This window comes from Microchirus variegatus (genome assembly GCF_963457635.1).
Source record: "Microchirus variegatus genome assembly, chromosome: 13".
Classification (NCBI taxonomy): Eukaryota; Metazoa; Chordata; class Actinopteri; order Pleuronectiformes; family Soleidae; genus Microchirus; species Microchirus variegatus.
In genome coordinates, this window is record NC_139814.1 from 16198163 (window position 1) to 16217811 (window position 19649).

The 19649-nt window shown below is 40.4% G+C and overlaps 2 protein-coding genes across 2 annotated transcripts in view; one reads left to right on the forward strand and one right to left on the reverse strand.

Annotated features, from left to right (window-relative positions):
* Positions 1-1971: 1971 nt before the first annotated feature.
* pdk4 (pyruvate dehydrogenase kinase, isozyme 4) lies at positions 1972-11494 on the reverse strand. The gene is made up of 11 exons (XM_083900295.1): positions 11210-11494; positions 9892-10033; positions 7712-7783; positions 6450-6634; positions 5875-5964; positions 5543-5620; positions 5081-5157; positions 4887-4985; positions 3966-4079; positions 3708-3821; positions 1972-3225 (listed from the first exon to the last, which is right to left on the reverse strand). The coding sequence occupies exons 1-11, from the start codon at positions 11325-11327 to the stop codon at positions 3079-3081; spliced, it is 1236 nt and encodes a 411-aa protein (XP_083756421.1). The 5' UTR covers positions 11328-11494; the 3' UTR covers positions 1972-3078.
* A 2713-nt stretch (positions 11495-14207) lies between these two features.
* Positions 14208-19649, forward strand: part of dync1i1a (dynein cytoplasmic 1 intermediate chain 1a) — a gene marked incomplete at both ends in the record, with an annotated part of 53117 nt that continues 47675 nt past the window's right edge. Inside the window, 6 exons of the mRNA XM_083899826.1 lie at positions 14208-14327; positions 14620-14734; positions 15519-15606; positions 16601-16642; positions 17925-17984; positions 18255-18370. Coding sequence (XP_083755952.1) covers positions 14208-14327; positions 14620-14734; positions 15519-15606; positions 16601-16642; positions 17925-17984; positions 18255-18370 — 541 coding nt within the window. The remainder of the gene's footprint in view (positions 14328-14619; positions 14735-15518; positions 15607-16600; positions 16643-17924; positions 17985-18254; positions 18371-19649) is intronic.

Genomic DNA, 19649 nt, shown 5'->3' on the forward strand with positions numbered 1-19649 from the left:
TTTTTTTTTTTTTAAAGCTTTGTGTGGTTAATTTTCAATTTCTGCAAAGTTGACTAACTTGTCTCTTGTCTACAGCTCACGCTCATGATTCTGCTGAACAAACACTTGATAAAACACTCCAGTGCACCTGAGGCCACAGATAGCGAACAATCACATTTAACACCGTAGGCAGGAATATGCACCACACTGTGTGCAAATAATTTGTAAAACAAAGAACAACAAGAGACAATCAAAAGTGTCTGATTTCAAATTACTACACAACGAGTGAGAATTCATTCTTGTATATCATAGCGCCCGTGTTTAGTGTGAAGGGATTTGCTGGTTTAAAAGTGTTTTCTTAATCCCAACTTCTCATACGGTACTGTGGCACTTTTAATGTCCTGTGTGAAAACAAACCACTCCTCTGTTGAATGAGTAAACCCACAATATCAGTAGTCATCTCACCTTACACACTGAAGGTGTGTCTTTGAGGGTGAGTCACCACGTTTTAATAAGAATGCTGACTTGTGTGCCATCGCTAGAAGACTGAATGTTCAAGCCTTGTGACTTTTAAAAAATGACATTTTCAATATTTGTAAAGACAGACAGATGGAGCATGTGTAGTTCCAATATTTACTCTTGAGCGAGGGAATAAAGAGAGGCTGGATTGCCACGTTTGTAGATATGCTGATGACACCATTGTCTCCACGGACACATCGTGTTCATTTTACCTCTCCGTGTAATCAATTTCTTACATTTCATGCATCACTTTTAAGCATCTGTTGGATAGCCTGCGTTAGTCTGTGAGTGTAGTTTTTCCACACCAGAAGATGCTGACTGTTGTTTCTGTTGCCTTTCAGAGTGAGTTTATTAACCAGTGCTGAAGTTGTTTTAGCTGCCATGCCATGACAACAGAGACAAACGGAGAAAGTTATCACAACTATCTATCTATCTGTAAAGCAAGTTGCGTCAGTCTGTGCCTGGCATATCTCGCTGACTGTTAGTCAGATAGTCCTAAGATTTTGGATATGGGTTGAGCACGGCCCGATAGTGTGCATCCTTGATTTTGGAGTAATTTTGGATGGAGTTATTTCAATTTTCGCTGATTTATCACACTACACCAGGCAGGCAGCGGCTCATCAGCAGCAGCTGCGCTGTCTGGAGGTGGGAGTGAAGAGGCTGTCCTAATGGTGGGTGAGACATTTTCACACGGTTCACTGCAGAACATGGTGCTCTACTGAAACGACGAATCGTCCATTCACCAATACGCGAGCACATATTTATTTTGCATTAGTGTGCTACTACTTTGCGGCTAACTTGGCGAACTAGCTAGCAAGGCTCCGATTATCATTAGCGTAGGGCTGGCTAACATAATACAAACACTGTGCAAAATCATTAGGCACAATGAAATTGTTTTCATTTTTGATTAGCATTAGCGTAGCTAGCTGGTGTGACTGTCAGCCACAGCAGCGTTTATATTATGTTAGCCTTTACGTTCCTTATCATGCATTACCATAACTGAAAAATCTTCTTCAGCTCCCACTATAGGAATACATACTTCCTACGGGCACTGCACTAGTCTTCACTAATGAAGAGGTAAAACAGAGCTGGACGGCCGGTTTTCGTCCCCTAGTTGCCGGTGTTCTGTCTGCGTCTGTGATGGTGACAGTCAAACAGAGAAGAGTTTCCTAAAACAAAGTGCGGTGTTAAATCGGGGGGAACGTAGTGCTGTTTACATAACACAACAGAAACAGGTCTCTCTTCTGTGGGCCTCGTGAAACCCGAGTGTTTTTTAAACGACGACAACAAAATAGTATGTGAACAGGTGACTCTAAAAGCTGCAAATTTAAGTATAGCGGTCATTAATTATCACTACACAAACTGCACAAAGTTAATTAAGTACATTCACTGGTCATTTTAATGATGAACCACAACTTCAGTACAAGACCTGGCCTTTGAGTATAAACAGTGACCAAAAGCATGTGTCTACATCATTAAATATCAAATCGTCAACAAACAAGAGAACACAAGATAAGATTTTCAAAGGCTTAAAACTATTCAAATGGCAATAAAAGTGTACGACAGTATGATTTTAAGGCAAAACTGAATAAGCTGTTACAGATAATTCGATACAGTTCAGAACGTCCGCACGTGTCGTTCCTATGTCTCTTACAGTGGACTCAACATGGCAACCTGTCAAAATACAGAAAACATGCAACACCAGTTTGAGCACTTTAGCCTCACAGTGTGTCGAAAGAGGAAGCAGACACCAAGCTTCCTGCAATGCAACATTTAAAAAATGTTAGTAAATCTTTACAACATGCACATGATCAAAAAAAAACAACAACACTTCCAACTTTAAAAACTTCCGTCTCGCATGGTCTCGAAGAATTTCACCGACTCCCGTTCAGACTCATCTTCAAATACATTTTGTTTGCAATGGCACTGGAGAAGTTAATAGAATACAGACATTATATTAAAGTGGTCAAAACAAAAATCTGTTTAAAAGTCACCCCAAACATCGTATCAAACATGTTCCTCTTGTGTGAGCGCTGAGCAGGAGTGTGCGGAGCAGCCTGAGCGTTAGACTTTGTTCCTTTTGACTTTAAACTGATTAACTGGACATGGCTTTTTCTTCACATTTCACCTACTGCACAAACACAACTTTACCCAGCCCTTTAACAAACCAGGGAAGATTTGTTGGTCTCTTTGATTGTGAAAAGAAAAATGGACATTAACGCAAATATTAGTCATGTTTTGTTTTTTTTTAACACAGTGTAGCTGCGTTATTATAATTGAAATATCTTTTTTTTTTAAAGAAAAACAGCACAATATTTGACAAATTGATTACTAATGCAAGCCTAAAATCAACACATAATAGAATTAAATGTGGTGAGCCTTTCTTGGCGGCTGACTAAATAATGTGTTTAGCTGTTCGTCAGTGTGCTAAAGTCCACGTCCAAAGCATTCGCCGCCATCTTTACTCTCACAGCACACATGAATCCATCCATGATCCATGATCCATGATCCACGTCTTCCAGCTTCTTCGACTATTCCATACTGTCTTTAGCTTTGTCCTGCACTCTCTCTCTCTCGCTCTCATGACAAAGGACTGTCTAACCTGCCCAGCTTCTTTGGTTCCTTGCTGGGCATGCACCAGTCATCCGCCTCTATGCTGGCCTGGTAGTGCCGTAAAGCCGACTTGTTGAACACAGGAAGTCTCTCCACAGACTCTGAGGACAAGGCCTGGTGATACGCAACAGAACACGTTAGAAAAAGTCCCATATAAGTCAGATTTTTAAAAAACTAAATAAAAAAGACATTAAACAAACATTTTAAACAGGAACTTCCTCTCGGGGGTTGAAGTGCCACGAACACAGACCTAAAATATGCTTGTGTACAAAATGGCTGCTGGCCATGTTGACGTTAACTGTGCTTGCTGCCATCTTGTTAGTCTTCAGTGTTGCACCACTATGAACTACTGAAGCCCTAAAGCAGCAGTGGTGCAATCTACTTTATTATTTAATTATCAATTTATTACATCAATTAATTGCCCAGCAGGAGTATGCATGAGTGACACTCACATATAGGCTCTTGGAAGATGTGGTCAATAACAACACACATTAGTTGTGCAAATGTATTGTGTAGTTGCTCTATTCCCTCATTGCAGTGCATTTAGTTTTCTTTCATTGTTTTGACATTGGGTGTGAAGGAAAAGATGTCCTCACCTTTAAGTAGATGACAGCTGAAGTACCGTAACCCTCCATAGAGTAGAGCTGCAGGTCTCCCTGGAAATACTTGGCATACAGGCGTGAGATTGGCAGACCATAACCAAAACCAGCCTGAGGGTAAAGAAAAAAAAAACATGGTTCCAGTATAATTACAGGCTTGGCTTTTTTTTAAACTGTTTCTCTCGTTGTTCCACTTTAATCTGTCATAAAAGATGATCATGATCATTAAAACACATGTAACAGGTTTAGTCTCACCAGAGGTGCGTTACGAGAGTTGTCCACATGGACAGGACTGGGAGCCGTGGAGTACATGTAGCTGAAGAGACGTTCAATCTTCCTCAGAGGGACTCCACCTCCTCTGTCCGACATCTAAAAATAAAGCAGATGACACTTCTCTTACTGTCCTGCCAGAAGAAACTTAGTCTGGCTTTGTTCATTTGTAACCTGAACAGTGAGCCTTCCTCGCTCAACAAGCCAAAGATTCAACAGCCAGAGATTTTTCCACCTCACCCCTGTTCTTGGCAGCAATGCCCTCGAGCCCTCAGATGACTCAAAGGTCAATGGGATTCAGATTATTTGCCATTTGTACATTTCAAGCTAAAATGCTCTATTTGATGAACTCCAGAGCATGAGAGTTAGTGGAAGTAATGCAGGGCTTACAGCATGTTGAGCTTCGAGGAGCGGCTTCAAGATGCATTCAAGAAACCTCAAAATGCTTTGCTGCTACCACCTGGTGGTAATAGATGCACAAATTCGGTAGTTATTGGAGCAGAAGGATTTTAATTATCGATTAAACATTTATCAGTTTTGTATGTTTTTATTATTACATAATCTACACTTACAGTACAAGTAGACGGACAGCATCAAAATGCCTGATGATTGTAGAATTAAAATGTTTTTTTTTAATCTAGACAAAGCCTTTTTTGCTAAGAATCTGAGATCCTTTTTAAAGCATTAAAACCATTTTTTTTCTTTTACCTCTTTTAATACATTAAATAATCTTAAACCTTTGATTTCTGTAATGCTTTTTTAAGAGTTTGTTATAGATCATGATTATTTATTTTGTTCTATTTCTTACAATTTGGTCTCCATGCTTAAAAATGTTTACCATAAAGCACCTTGAATCTACCTTCGTGCTTGAATAAAATTGCCTTGCCATGTTTAATTCTCACCTACCTTGATAGTGAGGTCCTCTTCACCGAGTACAACTTGCACTTTGATTGGAGGTAGCGTTGGACTCATTTCATGGGTCTCGACTGTAGCTCTCATGGCGTTCTAATAGTGGACATGGAAAAAATATGGAAGTGAGTTGATGAGTGGAAACATGGTGATAAAAACTGTACAAGTCTGATTTTTTGGGGGAACTGTACCTTGAAGAGCTCAAACAGCATGTGGTAGAGATGGGAGGGCACATAGACAATATGGAGTGGTTGGCCAGGATTTTTAGCTGTAAAGCATTTCACATTGTCAATACATTAAAACTGCCTCGTATATAAAACCAGAAGCTATACGCTTTACATACACAGTACATAGCAGACAGGGTATTTCAGGGTATGTTGGTTCTCACATTCTCGTAACCTATGTTGTTCAAAGATTGCTGATACCAGCTCTTGGCAGGAGTGACTGACCTCAGTTAAACGAACAAAGATTAATCTTGGAGGGTTCAGTTGAATATTAGCAGAGCACCAGTGACTCTATCCTCTTATAGGGACATTTAGGGCAGAACATTTCCAAGGAAGATACAACACAGGCAGGAGGAACAGTTAAACCATACATATGCAATTAATAATCATTCAAAAAAAACCAAAAAACACTTTATATAGAAGACATACCATTGATTTCTTTGATTTCCATTTCAGGAGAGGTCAAGTAATACTGCTCACACAGCATCTTTGAAGTCTCGTAGGCATCTGGATGGTGAATGAGAAGTTTATTGAGTGGACTAATGAGTTTGTGACCTGCTTTGTGTTGTGTTGGATTTAAAAAAAATCAAACCTCAAAGACTTGACAAACCACAACGAATGAAGAACAACGATTACTGTGTACTTGTACTTCCAGATAATGGATTTTTCTAAAATTTGCCATTTCTGTACAAACAGAATGGTGGAGAGCAAATAGTAAATCCTGTTTGTGTATGTGTGTGTGTGAGAAAATGATTGATTACCTTTTACTACCTCCACAGCATCGCAACTCGGGTCAATGCCGCCGATATGTTTGGGATGGGCTGGGTTCACGCTGCCGTTGAAGATTAATGCTGTGGAGCAAAGAAACAAACACTATATTTGTGGTAAACAAAAAAAACACTACTAGACTAAATGCACAGCCCATGAACATTTAATAAACTGTGAGTATATATAAAGTTAGGTAGATGCAGTAGGGAATGCTGAAATTCAAGTATGTAAAATCCAGGGGGATGGGGGATAATTTGGTTTACAATTGGCCTTTTGTAGGTTCCATCTTGCACCACCGTGTTTCTATAGCAGCCCATACAGATAAAGCACCTTATTTTAAAGCTGAAGCTTACATGTAATTTGCAAATGAGGAAAAACAAACACCCTTTCTGGTATGTGGTGGCCACTGTCGTTCCCTGATGCACTTGGCGGAAGGGAGAGGTGAAATTTGTTGACATAAAGAAATGACAACATATGCTGTGTGCCAGAGCCACAATAATATGGTTTTATATGGTGTTACTAACTGTATTGATTAACTCACAGCCAAATCACCAAGTGCTATACTGACTGTGCTGGTTTATGAGCATGCGTATAGAGATGCGGCTCATGTAGAAGCGGTCCAGGAAGTATTGGACGTTCTGGTTGGTGACGGGGTCCACGCCAAACGCCTCCTTGTACTCCACCACGCCCTGGGCCATGGTGGGGACCACATTGTTGTGCCGGTTCCTGATGTTGACCAGAGCCTGTGTGAAACTGAGGGCGAAGACAACAGTGATGGATGTGTGAGTAGTACATCCTGTTCTTCAGCAGCACTGGGCGCACACATGCGTTCTAAACATAGCATAGCACACTGTTGTACATTTGCAGACCAGCGGAGCGGTGAATACAAGGCAATCTTCCAAAAACCACATGCATTTACAGTATATGTGGACAAATCTTGTTGATTTATGTCTTATCATATAAATTTGTACTAGAATTATTAACTGCACAATACATTTCAATAGATACACCAGCATACGTGAACCCATCACAACCCATGTAGACGATTTGATCATTGACAAATAAATGCGTCAATGAATTCATGAAAAATACAACCTTGGATAACAACAAGTTATTTTACCAGGCTTGAGTATTCAATACACTCTTAGAAATAAAAGTGCTAAGTAGAACCATATAAGGTTTTTCGGCTTGTCATATGAGAACCATTTTTGGCTCCATGAAGAACCTTTTTCTAAAGATTCCACCAAGAACCCTTTTAAAACCATTTATTCAGGAAAGGGGTTTTAAAAAGTTCTCTGGATGACAATGGTTCTTAACCATTAGTGTTACCAAGAACCCTTAAAAAACCCTTTCTTTGGGAAATGTTTTTCCGGAAGCAAATGGTTCCAGGTAGAACCTCAGCCCTTGTAGAAGGACCCTTTTGGAACCCTTATTTCTAAGAGTGTACTGGCTGTAACAGTTTATATTAATATACTATAATAATCAGCAATATAAAGAAACTGTTAAATGGGTTCTCAAGTGTCTTCACCCAAAAAGTAAATATTGACATTGATATTGAACAAAACTCAAATAAATCAAAATAAAAAATGATAAGAAAAAACAAAATCACTGCATCATTGCAGTTACTGAGGTTTGCAGTGAAACTTTAAAGCCTTCACTATAATTAATCTTCTTTGATTCTGATGTTGATGAAAAGGTAAACATGACAGATGTGACCACAGCTGTTTCCATAATAGACATATGGTTTTCTAGCACCTGGTGTACATGTTTTTTTTTTAATGTACACATAAGCAATGCATGCGTCTTGAAAAGTGTTAGTTTCTGACTTACTTTGTTAAGGCTTTCTTGTCATCTGGATCCTCTTCTAAAAAGTCTATGAGGTCCAGCAAACTCTGTGAATACCTGTTTAGACACAAAGAAATACAGAAGTCTGCTTCATTTTCTGGAACAAATGTATAATAACAAGGCTAGAGCATTTCCACATGTTAGTTAAGTGAAGCTTGTTTTGAGTTTATCTAGGCCAGCAGACAGAGGCGACTCCAGTGCTGCGCTGGAAAACTGGGTGAAAGGTGAACAGCAGCGTGGCCATGCTTTCAAGGAGCTGACTTTGTCCCTCAACTGACCTTCGAGTCTGGATTTAGTACTCAAGTCCCACCACACACACACACACACATTGTAATAGGGTATTATATAGCAAATGTTTTGGAAACTTTCCAGGAAAACATCAAGAAACACCTCTCTCCTCTTGTAAACAACATGACGGATAGTTAAGCTTTTGCAGGAAATACGGGACGCTGCACGGTCCACATATACAAGCTGCTGTAGCTCTAATGGAAAAGGTGTCAGTCGGCTAATAAACTTTACAGTCTAAATATAATCAACACGTCTGTCTGCAGTTGAATACTGTGGTTCAACATGCTGCAATAAGAACAAACCCCATTTCCAGAAGACTTAGAACATTTTCTAATAGTTTGAAATCCCGATGTATAAAGGCTGGACATAGATAGCCACACGGGCTTGGGAATATTTTTGGAAAATCCTTGTGACAAACACAGTCTGCTACTGCAACTATACTCAACAAAAATATAAACGCACAAACTTGAAATGGTGAACATGACATTTGCTCAGATTCTTGATGCATTTGTTTATGGAATGATTTGTTTTGCTCAAACCCAGTAGTCCAGTGTCACTTGGTCACTCCTATTGACTACAATCTCAGATTGAGTATTTCAACTCACGAGAGTCATGAAGCATGGCAGAATGGTGGTTAATATGCGTGACCAGTACACAGACACTCCTTATGGTCTGGTCAATATAGGGCACACCAAAATGTGGACTTTTGTCACCTGTATATATGCCACAGATGTCACAAATCATGAGGGAGCGTGCCATTGGCCATTCAGTTGTGTTGCCACAGCTGAATGACGCCGTATTGACCAGACATGTCACCTATCGAACACCTTTGGGATGGTTCTGGATAGGCGTGTCCGCCAGCGGGTTCCAGTTCCCCAGAACGGCCTTCAACTTCAAGTGGCTCTGCAGGAGGAATGGGACAACATCCCCCCCAGGCCACGATCGACAACCTGGTGATGTCCATGCGTTGCCGGTGTACCGCTCTGCTTGAGGCTAATGGTGGACACCCACGTTATTGAAGTTTGTGAACTTGGATCATCGACCCCCATTGTGTTCTTCCTGCCATTGCTCCAGGACGTTTATATTTTTGCTGAGTGTAGAAATGCAACTCAAAACCTTACTAAGCAAAGAGGAAGCATTATATCAGCTGAAGGACAGTGGAAACGTGCTGTGGTCGCACAAGTCCAAGTTTCAGCAAGTTTGGTAGAGGGAGAGAGACAGATGTCATGTGATTTAAGCGATGACAGATTGTAGTTTTCACTGCAGAAGTGTCCCAACTGTTCTGGATTTGGGTAAGTTATAATGACAAACAGAATGCATGATTAGATAGTCTGCACCTGTTTTTTTTTTACGTCGCTTTTCCCCGATATAATCTGCAGATAAATCTACGTTAAACAAGTATATTAGATGAAAATAACATACAAACATTTTGAGGGGAATAGTGAGACTGACAATCAAATAAATTAATAAGGAATTCATAGTGTGTGCATGTGACAAGCTCACTCACTCATATTCAACCACTTTATCCTGAGTTCATCAACGTTGCATACAGAAGGGATTAAAGGCTGGAACTAAGACTCTGTTTCTGTTTCCTCGCCCTAAAACAAGCTCTGTAAAACCTTTGACAAGATTAATGACAGTAGTTGTTGTTGGATTAGGTTTTGCGCCGCACAATTCATCCTAATTATTAGCACAGTACATATACATAACGCTATATTAGGTTGATTGAATTATTACCTAGCCACACTAGTTGCTGTTGACCCTAATTCCCCACTGCTGCAGACAGAGGTTCAGTAACAGTAATTGCTTCACTCAGATTTAATCATCAATCCCAGAGTTCAGCGAGTGTGATTGTGGTAAAAAAAAACAGACCCTACCAGCTGGTGAGGAGCTTAAGGGATGGAGTTCTGAGCAGCTTGTCAGGGAGGAAATCAATTTCCTTCATGATGTTTGCCAGCCTCACGGGAAGCTCCTGACGCAGGAACACGAACGAGGTCTTCTCGCACGCATTGGCCGAGCCTGCAGTCACATGAGGGGGACAGACAGACAGACAGAGTGAGGGTGAAAATAAAGGATCCACCTTTGACCCCAGTCAGTCAGTCAGTCAGTCAAGAAAGATAAAAATACAACAGCAGCCTTTCACAATCATTAACACTATGGATTTAAACGGGCGTTTATTTACATGACTCTGTTGTGCAAATTGTTCATGTATCTGTCAGTATTTGACACATTTTAATGCAGTGAACCCTGCAATAAGGATACTCCATTCATATTTAGGCACTGTTCTATCCCAATATGGTCTTATATGAGTCTGTCTTAACCATTTAAGGTACACACCAAGAAAAAAGCAAAGAAAAAATGATTTCTTTGCATTTTCTATTTTATTATATTTACTTATATATATATATACATCAATTTAAATTAGACCCTACAGTATTTCAAATACAAGTCTGTTCATAATAAACCTGGTTTGCATAATTCATAAAGTACAACATTCAGAACAAGTCACATTAAGTTTTCAGCTAGATATGCATTTTTCAATGAGATACAGTGACTTAAAGTGTGGTCCACCGAATGGTTGAGTAGTAACTTAAAGGGTTAAATTAATTGTCTGAATTAGTTTGCTTTAGTGGCACAACTATATAACAACAAACACAATGCAGACTTAATTAAAGGTTATTTATTTAATTATTTCCCAAATCAGTGGCCCATCTTTAACTGATTTGACAAAATATGGATCGAAACCTTAACCATAATTTCCTACCTACACAATTCACCAGTGATAATCTCTCTCAATGTTGGATGTGGACTGACTGTGAATGAATCAACATAGGATGGAACTAATGACTTGAATATTACTGCAGTTTACATGAGCTCAATAACGTGTGTTTTGTCCCTCATACAGTCAGTGATCAAAGTGGGCCATTGTATTCTCCAAATATAGAGATCTCCATCTCCATTTACTGGTGGTCTCTCTGCACTTGTACGTTAGTCAATGACACACAAAGAGAATAATGCAAGTTGTGCAACAGCCATTTGACTCCTGGTGTGTGTGTGTGTGTGTGTGTGTGTGTGTGTGTGTGTGTGTGTGTGTGTGTGTGTGTGTGTGTGTGTGTGTGTGTGTGTGTGTGTGTGTGTGTGTGGAGGAGGAGGAGGAGGAGGGAAGACTTGTAATAACATGCTGGTTACGCTTACCGAAGTCAATGAACTGCTTCATAGACAAGGGAGAAGGGGAGAACTTAGCAAACCTCTCCACTTGCCTCGGTATCCCAGCTATGGAGCTGTTTTTCAGCAGAAACTGAGCAAACTTCATGTTTCCTGTCCTTCACAGACCCTCCACCACTGTCAGCGGGTCACAGATAAAAGCTTCTCTGTCCTCGACACGCTCCAGTTTGACCAACAGGCCCCTAAAGCCTCGTCAGGCAGCAAAAACACGCCGGCGAAGTGAGCATCTTTGCAGAGGCTGGTGTTACGACTTTCGTCAGCTGCTCTGCATCTTGAGCAGTTGTTGTGGCTTCTCCCAAAGTCAATTTGAAGCACACAGGAATGTTTTGGAGGAGGAGGAGGAGCCCAGGAGGAGATTGACGTGGAAGTCAACCAATGGGCGACGAGAACTCCCTGACTTTGGGCGGTGCCAAGGATTTTCGACGTTGTTCAATCCAGACGTTGGAAATGAACACAGTCGTTTTATAACAGCGCTACCTACCGACACATGAGCAGAACTGCATGTTTGTAGGGTTAGCAAAGAAATAGTCCGATAGCAAACAAACAAACGAGTATATCTCATGTTACTGCGTATTCAACTGAACTGACCCCTACGTCACTGTATTTAGCCCCACAACACAAAGTCTAAGTGACAAGCGGCTTACTTTCCAACTAGTGAACAGACAACAAAAACACAAACGAACTTTAAATACACAATAGTTTCGTTGTCCTGTTGTATAATATATGTATTCCCAGGTTAAACAAATGTCAAATAAGAAAATAGTCAGTAAATAATAAATACAAAATATCTTCAGGATAAACGTTTACATTTTTACCCTTTCTTTGATACGAATTGTATGTATTTTGCTTATTTCTCTTACGTGCAAACTAAAACTCACAACGCTTTCAGTAAGTACAATTTAAACGTATTTGTTCCTGTTTTAAACGACAACAAACGGTAAAATCACGTCTGACAATGTCGACCTTTGTTTGTGTCATTGGTCGTACTCTGACGCACTTCTTCTTATGCCCACAAGATGGCGGCGTAGCAAAACGTATGAGCCGGTAGTGAGCGTGCGTGTCAGAGGAGGCGGGGCTTCGTCTCCTCCTTCTCCCCAACATCATCCTGCTCCTCCTAGTGATGTATCGGCGTGCGGTGCACCTGTTTTCTGTACTATTTAGGTCAATGGCCGCTCAAATGCTCTATTTGAACCCCTGTCATCCTCAGTAGCCTCGCGGAAAAGGTCGAGACGAGGTGTTCGGTGTCACCTGAGAGCCCCGAGGCTTCGCTTCACTGTGATTTCAGGAGAGGATGTGGTAATTTCTTCCCCCGGGGAGCAGCAGTGAGACAGCATCTTTCCCGGGTGACACATCATTATCAGTACGAGTGGACAAGGTATGAGTGAGACATTCACACCGTATTATAGGCCCATTTGTGATGTAATGTCCACATAATAACACCGTATCATTTAGGGCAAGGCCTTTACTACATGGTTGTAAATACACGTTGTCACACATGTGATTATCCAACATTAGCTGCAACATGCTAGCATTAAGTTGGTGGTTTGTTTAGCGTCCCTGTTCGGTTATTTGTGTTTCTTGTACTGAGTTTTTTATCATGTAAGATGAAAGGTGTGTTTCTTAATCTACTGGGTGGGAAATGCATGTTATTAGTGTGATATATCTTAGAAATGTGACACTGATCTGATATTTAGCAAGTCACAGAGAACTGCACTCTGTTAGGCAACACACCTTCCTGTAAAAACTCACAGTTACTCAGTCTGATGCAAGATCTCCAGTATAAGAACACTTTAAGTCCGTTTTTGACTGGATGGTGACAATGCAACTGATCATCTTTTGATCCATTTCCATAAAATTCTCATCACATTAGTGCATCAACAGCAGGCATGGGACAATATACAGTATCATTGCTCACTGTGATCAAAAACACTAACAATAAATGAATGGTGGTCAATTTCTATAATCGTGTAATGAGAGAACATTAATACTGCAACATTAATACTGAGTGAGCATACAATCCTTGTATGCTTCATTTTTCATGTAAACTATCTGCAATGGCCCTGACCACAGTCAGTGCACACCCTTTTACGTTTAATATTCTAAAAAAAAAACATGACATTAAGACATATTTCTCCAGTCATCACAATAACGTTGTGAACCACAATTATTTTGGTCAGGATAAGCGTCACGGGAAACATTTATATCGTCCCATACCTAGCTAACAGGATTTGATAAACTAAGAGACTGACAGTAAGAAGTATCACCCTAAATATAGCCCACATGCACTGGGATAGATCCTCTGGTATAGGTTCATTTTCAGCTTGGTGTGAGAAAGATATACTTTACTGTCCCTATTGGGAAATTTGTCATACATTTGGCAGCTTCTCTGTCAAAATCAAGTCAGTTTTAAGTACATTACGCTTACTTGTTTGTGTCATCACCAAGCCACACAGCAACAGTTATAACAGCTAAGACCAAATCATCAGTCTGGCAGGTTTGGAGGAAGACGCACATACTAATAATTAATAAATCAACAAAAGATAAACATCATTTGCACACATTGGACACCAATCTGTTGATATTTACAGTATATTATCATGCTCAGGGAGGTCTATTTTAATCTACATATGCTCACATACACTGGATACACACTTAAACCACCTTTTTTAACAGATAGGACAAGAAAGGTTGTCTCATTATATTAAAAAGAAAAAAGAAAAAGAGCTGTTAAGATCATGATTCTTCCCAATATCAAATCGTAATTGGTTTGTGAGCCTGCAGGGTTATGCATCTTCTGTGCAACTGCCACACCCGGTGGTTTTTCCGAAGAACTACCGAGCCCCCCCTGGATGAAATGATACGCCTTCGTTTCTGCATCATGTGAAAAATGAAACCTTAGCATAATGTGGCTGTGCCAAACGTAGCTCACATCTGTCTGATCCTCTCCCTTGGAGCCTCGTAGGACGCCATGTCGGACAAAAGTGACCTAAAAGCGGAGCTCGAGCGCAAGAAGCAGCGCCTCGCCCAAATCAGGGAGGAAAAAAAGAGAAAGGAGGAGGAGAGGAAGAAGAAAGAGGTAAGGAGAAAAGTGAGTAGAGTCACACACCACGGACACTCATGCTGTATCATTCTCTACTGTGTATTGTTTGTGTGTTTGATTGCTTCTTGTCAGGCCATGACACAAAAACGGCTGAGATTGTGTTTGACCATGCGTGCATACACAATTTCATACGTGTGAAGAAGGTTGGTGTTGGAATTTTTTGTCGCACCGTGCATGCGCACACGCATGTTTTCACTTGTTCTTCAGCTTCATGATGGGTGAGGCGAGACTGATGTGACTATGATGCACACGCTGACATTTGTCACTGTGTCATGTGCAGACAGAGAGCCAGCAGAAGGCTGAGGTGACTCCAGAGGATTCGGACCTGGACAGAAAGCGCCGGGAGACCGAGGCCCTCCTTCAGAGTATTGGCATATCACCGGAGCCTCCTCTTGGTTGGTACCAAACAATAAATCAAACATTCTCCTATCAATATAATGCAAAAATATTTAGTAATATGTTAAAACATCTACACTAAGATGGACTCTAATTACAGCCAAAATTCTTTAAATAGTCATACTTTGCTTTGTTATCATATGCAAGATGCACAGATGTGTCATTTGGTGAAAACTATCTTTATATATTATCATCTGTGTTGCCATGACTGCATAATGTAGCCCAACTTTTTTCATTTAATTGATTTATTTATCTTTTCTCAAAAAAAACTAACTTGATTATATTTGTTATGGCTGGTCTGCACTGATTCTTTTTCATTAATACTTATATGCATACTTTTTTTTTGTTATTACAACCCTTTAACATCTGTTCCATGAGGGTCTTAGAACTTGGTGTATTTGAACATGGCTATTATTTGACTCTAGTTTGAGTTTTGATCGTTTTGATCAAAACCTGCCTTCCCTTGACTTCCCTTGCTTTTGGAAGCACTGTTCTCTAGTGGTGTTAAACTGTAACAGCACCCTCTGGATTAATGTGAACGCAGAACTGGGTCACTGCTGTGCACCTGTTATTCATTTTGGTTATTTTAATACAGCTGATTACAAATGAAGACAAAACCAACAATACATTTGATGCCCTTCCCTCCCTCTCTCTATTTATTTGAAACATTTATTATATTTGTCAATCACTCATTTTTCTTTTTTTGCTTCTCATTCAACTTTTTTTCTGCAGTCCATTTTTTGCAGCCTTTAATGTCAGACTCATGTTACTTTCATTATTTAGTCCCGACCCCTGTGTCCCCCTCCAAATCAGTGAGCACACCCAGTGAGACGGGGAGCCAGGACTCAGCTGATGGAGGCACGGCAGGCAGGTAGGCTGAACGTTCACTATGTCAAACGTCTCTCTTGCTGCCAAAGTTATCCATCTTATGCAACTTTGAGAAGAAAATGTAATTAGTGGCATGCCACAGTCACATCTTACATTTTATATGAGAAAAAAACATGTATTTGTACATGTAAACAAGATGAGAAACTTGGAAGCTGTGGACACAAGTGCCCTGCTCACTCACACATACCAGGCATGCTCTTTGAGAGATTACAAACAAACGTGTTTTTACTTGAAAACTCATTTTTGACATTTTGTCTTTTTGTCTCTGTTTTTTTGACAATATTTGGATGACAGGTTTAGGTAAGGATGAGTTTGACATTAGTGGTGAAGTCCTGTATCTGCCATTTATCACTGCATCTGGTGTTCTGATGACCACTGACCACTTTGAGAAAGAATTCTGCAGACATTTTCTTTGCAAAGTTGATATTTGGACACAAACACTGAGAAATGCAGCATAAACTTCCAAGTGAGCTCCAAATCTGTACACGTTCAGCCAACAATCGGAATATGTTTGGCACGAACAATGTAGAAAACTACAATGCGGCGTATTTGAGTGACAACGCACTCACTGCTTTGCAGGTTCCATTCATAGCGCTTGCAACACCAACTCATAGCAGCACATCAGATCAACACATAAACCATTTATTAGCAAAGAAGAAGTGGTCATCAAGCGTGTTCCATTTGCTTTTGAATGGTAGCTGTCAATAATGTCAGCAACGCCTTCAGGGATCATTAGTGATGTGTTGTTCTGGTTTGGCCAGGGGTGGAATTGGGGTTAAAAAGAGTTCCCTTGCACAAATAAATTCCGTTACGTAAGACTTTTTTGTTATTCTCCTATCTTTAACCAAATCTGAGTTATTAAAATTTACTTAAAAGGAGTAGATATTCCCTCAAATCCACCCTGGATGATGGCATGCCATTTTGAGCTTCTCCATTTGTGGCTGTGTATGTGTGTGTGTGTGTGTGTCCCTTCTTAGGTCAGGTTTGTCTAAAAACAAGTCCCAAGCACAGAGCACAAGGTAAGCAATTTCATGTCAAACCCAGGAAACCCCCACCTCCCTTTTACTTTTCTCTAGCTGGGGCTAACTTCATGTGAACACAGTCAGTCAGCTGTCAGTGGTTTTACCAGTGATGTATAAGATCAAAATATTGCAGATCCCCTCTTATTGTCATCCATCCACACTCCTTTTGTGAACTTCCTGCCTGGAACTATGCTGTCATACAGTACGTTGTGTGATTACAGCACAAAACCTTGCCCGTTCACATTAGTTAGAGCCACAGAGGAGATTCCAGCCTTCACACAGTTGACAATCTCCTCATCACTTTTACTGTAAAACAGACTCTTTTTTTCCTTCAGGCTAAAGAAATGCCTTGCCACTCTAACCTGCCACTGGGTGGCACAAGCTGATGGACTAATGGGTGTGTTCAGCAGCCCAAACACACATCACCAAAAAGTATAGTAGTTCCAATCAGGTCAGGGCTCTACTGTTCCTCAATGGGAAATTTGGAAACCCCATAAACAAAGACATAGGACTATGGAGACACACTCAACACAACACAATAATCCTGAATTTAAAGTTTATAAGAATAGTCAATAATATGCAATAGAACACACAATTGTGCAATTTAATAGTGTTGATTTTGACTATTTGGAACCTGCTTTCAGTTGTTTTGCTTGAATCCTCGGTGTAAACCCTTCTTACCGCCCAACAATCTAAATGTAATTAACAAGCTCATTGTATATATCTATATGTATTTATTTTGATTTCTATTTGCTGATTATGATGTTGTCCAGAGTGTGATGTATGTTGTGATGCGAGTTTGAGACGTGAATCATGGCACTGGAGTGCATTTTCCATCATAGTCATGTGTTATGTCATTTAAATCAGATTTAGCACATCATGTGACTATGAAGCGAAATGGAATGGAATCAGTAAGATACATTAATGCAGTTTAAAAGCCATCGTAGCTTTTTACTGACATGGATCCCTGGCAGTAAACCAACTAATCTGTCACTAGAGATGAGCATGGGTCTTTAATTTAGGTGCGGAAATTAATGTATTCTGAAATGTAATGTCTCCCTAATGTAAAGCTCTATCCACATTCCTATAAACAGTGGCATAGTTACATGAACTTCAAGGGAAATTCCCTTGTTAATCTGTGTGTGTGTGTGCATGCTTATAGAAAAAGTGTGCTGTAGTCCTATGTCCTCACTGATGCTGATGTCTGTGTGTTTGTTACACTGTATCCATTTGTAAACACGCATGTCCTCTATTGCCCTCCCCCTGTTGGTGACATCAGGACGCTGCAGTGGGACACAGACCCTTCTGTGCTGCAGCTGCAGGCTGATTCAGAGCTCGGGTACATCTTCCTCCTCCCTCCTCTTGTTCACTACCTGACAAAACAAAAACACTTTATTTCGAATTGCATGGCAAATCAAGAGAAATTTGACTCTGATAATACATTTTTAAGGTTAAATGTAAGAGTGACTAGATGAAAAAAAACAAGTTTTCTTTTGATGTAGTCGTTCACATTACTCTAGCAATGTAGATTTGGACAAATGGGAATGTATGGTTTGTTTTAAGCGCAGTATGATCATATTAATGATAACGTCTTGTTTCTGTTGCCCAGGCGGAGGATGCAGAAGCTGGGGGCCTCCAAGATCACACAGGTAGACTTCATTCCCAAAGAGGTGGTGTCTTACAGCAAAGAGACACAGACGCCGCTCGCTGCCCACCTGTCTGAAGGTGAATATGTGTGTGTGTGTGTCCATGAGTGACTTTCAAAAAATGTTTTTTGCGACATAGGGGCACCAAAGGTTACGAGGCACTTTTACGTTGTAATCATTGTCAGGGTTGTGGGATCGAATTTGATACTCCTTTGGTTTAGCTGCAGTTCAGGGCCTGTAACCCTGGAATGATTTAAAGATCTGAGAGAGTGAGAGAGAGACAGAGCAACTGACAAGTGTCTGCCTGTCAGTTTTTGTGTCTCCCATCATAGAACATCTTGCTTTTGACTCCTGCTTGTAAGTGGAAACAGCTGACAGATGAAAGTCCACCAAAGGGATTTTCTGTTGACTGATGGTAAATCACTGTATATGTGTATATATACATATATATATATATATATATACATATATATATTTAGCTTTTTCCTGGATGGTGGGGAATCCAGTTAATTATCGTGTATTTTACAGTATTTCCTCTATATTTTTTCTCTAGTTTCTTATTTAATATTTATATTATAACACATGCGGTTGTTGGAGATAACAATGGGTGCCTTTCTTCCCGCTTTTATGTATTGCAGACGGACCTTAAGTCTGTAACATTTATACAAGTGATGCGTGTGAAAATGTGCTTGTTTGAGTGTGTGAAAGTGGATGTGCTGACATGTGCTGAGCAGCAGTTATAAAACACATGTGGTCAGTGCTCTGGATGTGGCACAGTCATGGTGGTTTAATATTAAATTGTCACAGTTATGAGTATTTTTCGCCGAGGTGTGGGAAAAAACGGCAAATGCACTTGTTCCATTACACTTAATTTTAAACTTTTGCGATGCAGACTTTACATTCAGCTGTAAAAAAAAAAAAAACAATGATTCTCCACCTACACACTCTGTCCAAACTGTCAGGCATTACATAGCATATGCATTTACTGTATATAGATTTAACACATACACACACACACACACACACACACACACACACACACACACACAAACATTGCTGCTTGCCAAGGCAGCTGGCAGCCATGTGACTGCGAAGGGGTGGTACTTCCTGCTTCCTGTCATTATAATAGATGGTCTGGTGTGTGGATTCCACCGCCCTCCTCCACCAGTATCCACCATGGGCACACACACACACACACACACACACACACACACACACACACACACACACACACACACACACACACACACACACACACATACACACACACACACACACACACACACGTCTCTCCTGATCAGCATCCAAAAGACCCGCCTCAACTCCCCCCATTTCCTTGACAGACCCAGGAATAGATC

Bases quoted from the DNA above. Each gene is read 5' to 3' on its own strand.
- pdk4 (XM_083900295.1), bottom strand. From the start codon at position 11,327: ATGAAGTTTGCTCAGTTTCTGCTGAAAAACAGCTCCATAGCTGGGATA. The intron at 4,986-5,080 runs GTACAGTTCCCC...GTCCACTATTAG, and splicing joins TGCTGTTTGAGCTCTTCAAG to AACGCCATGAGAGCTACAGT. The intron at 3,226-3,707 runs GTGAGGACATCT...GCGTATCACCAG, and splicing joins CAGCTGTCATCTACTTAAAG to GCCTTGTCCTCAGAGTCTGT.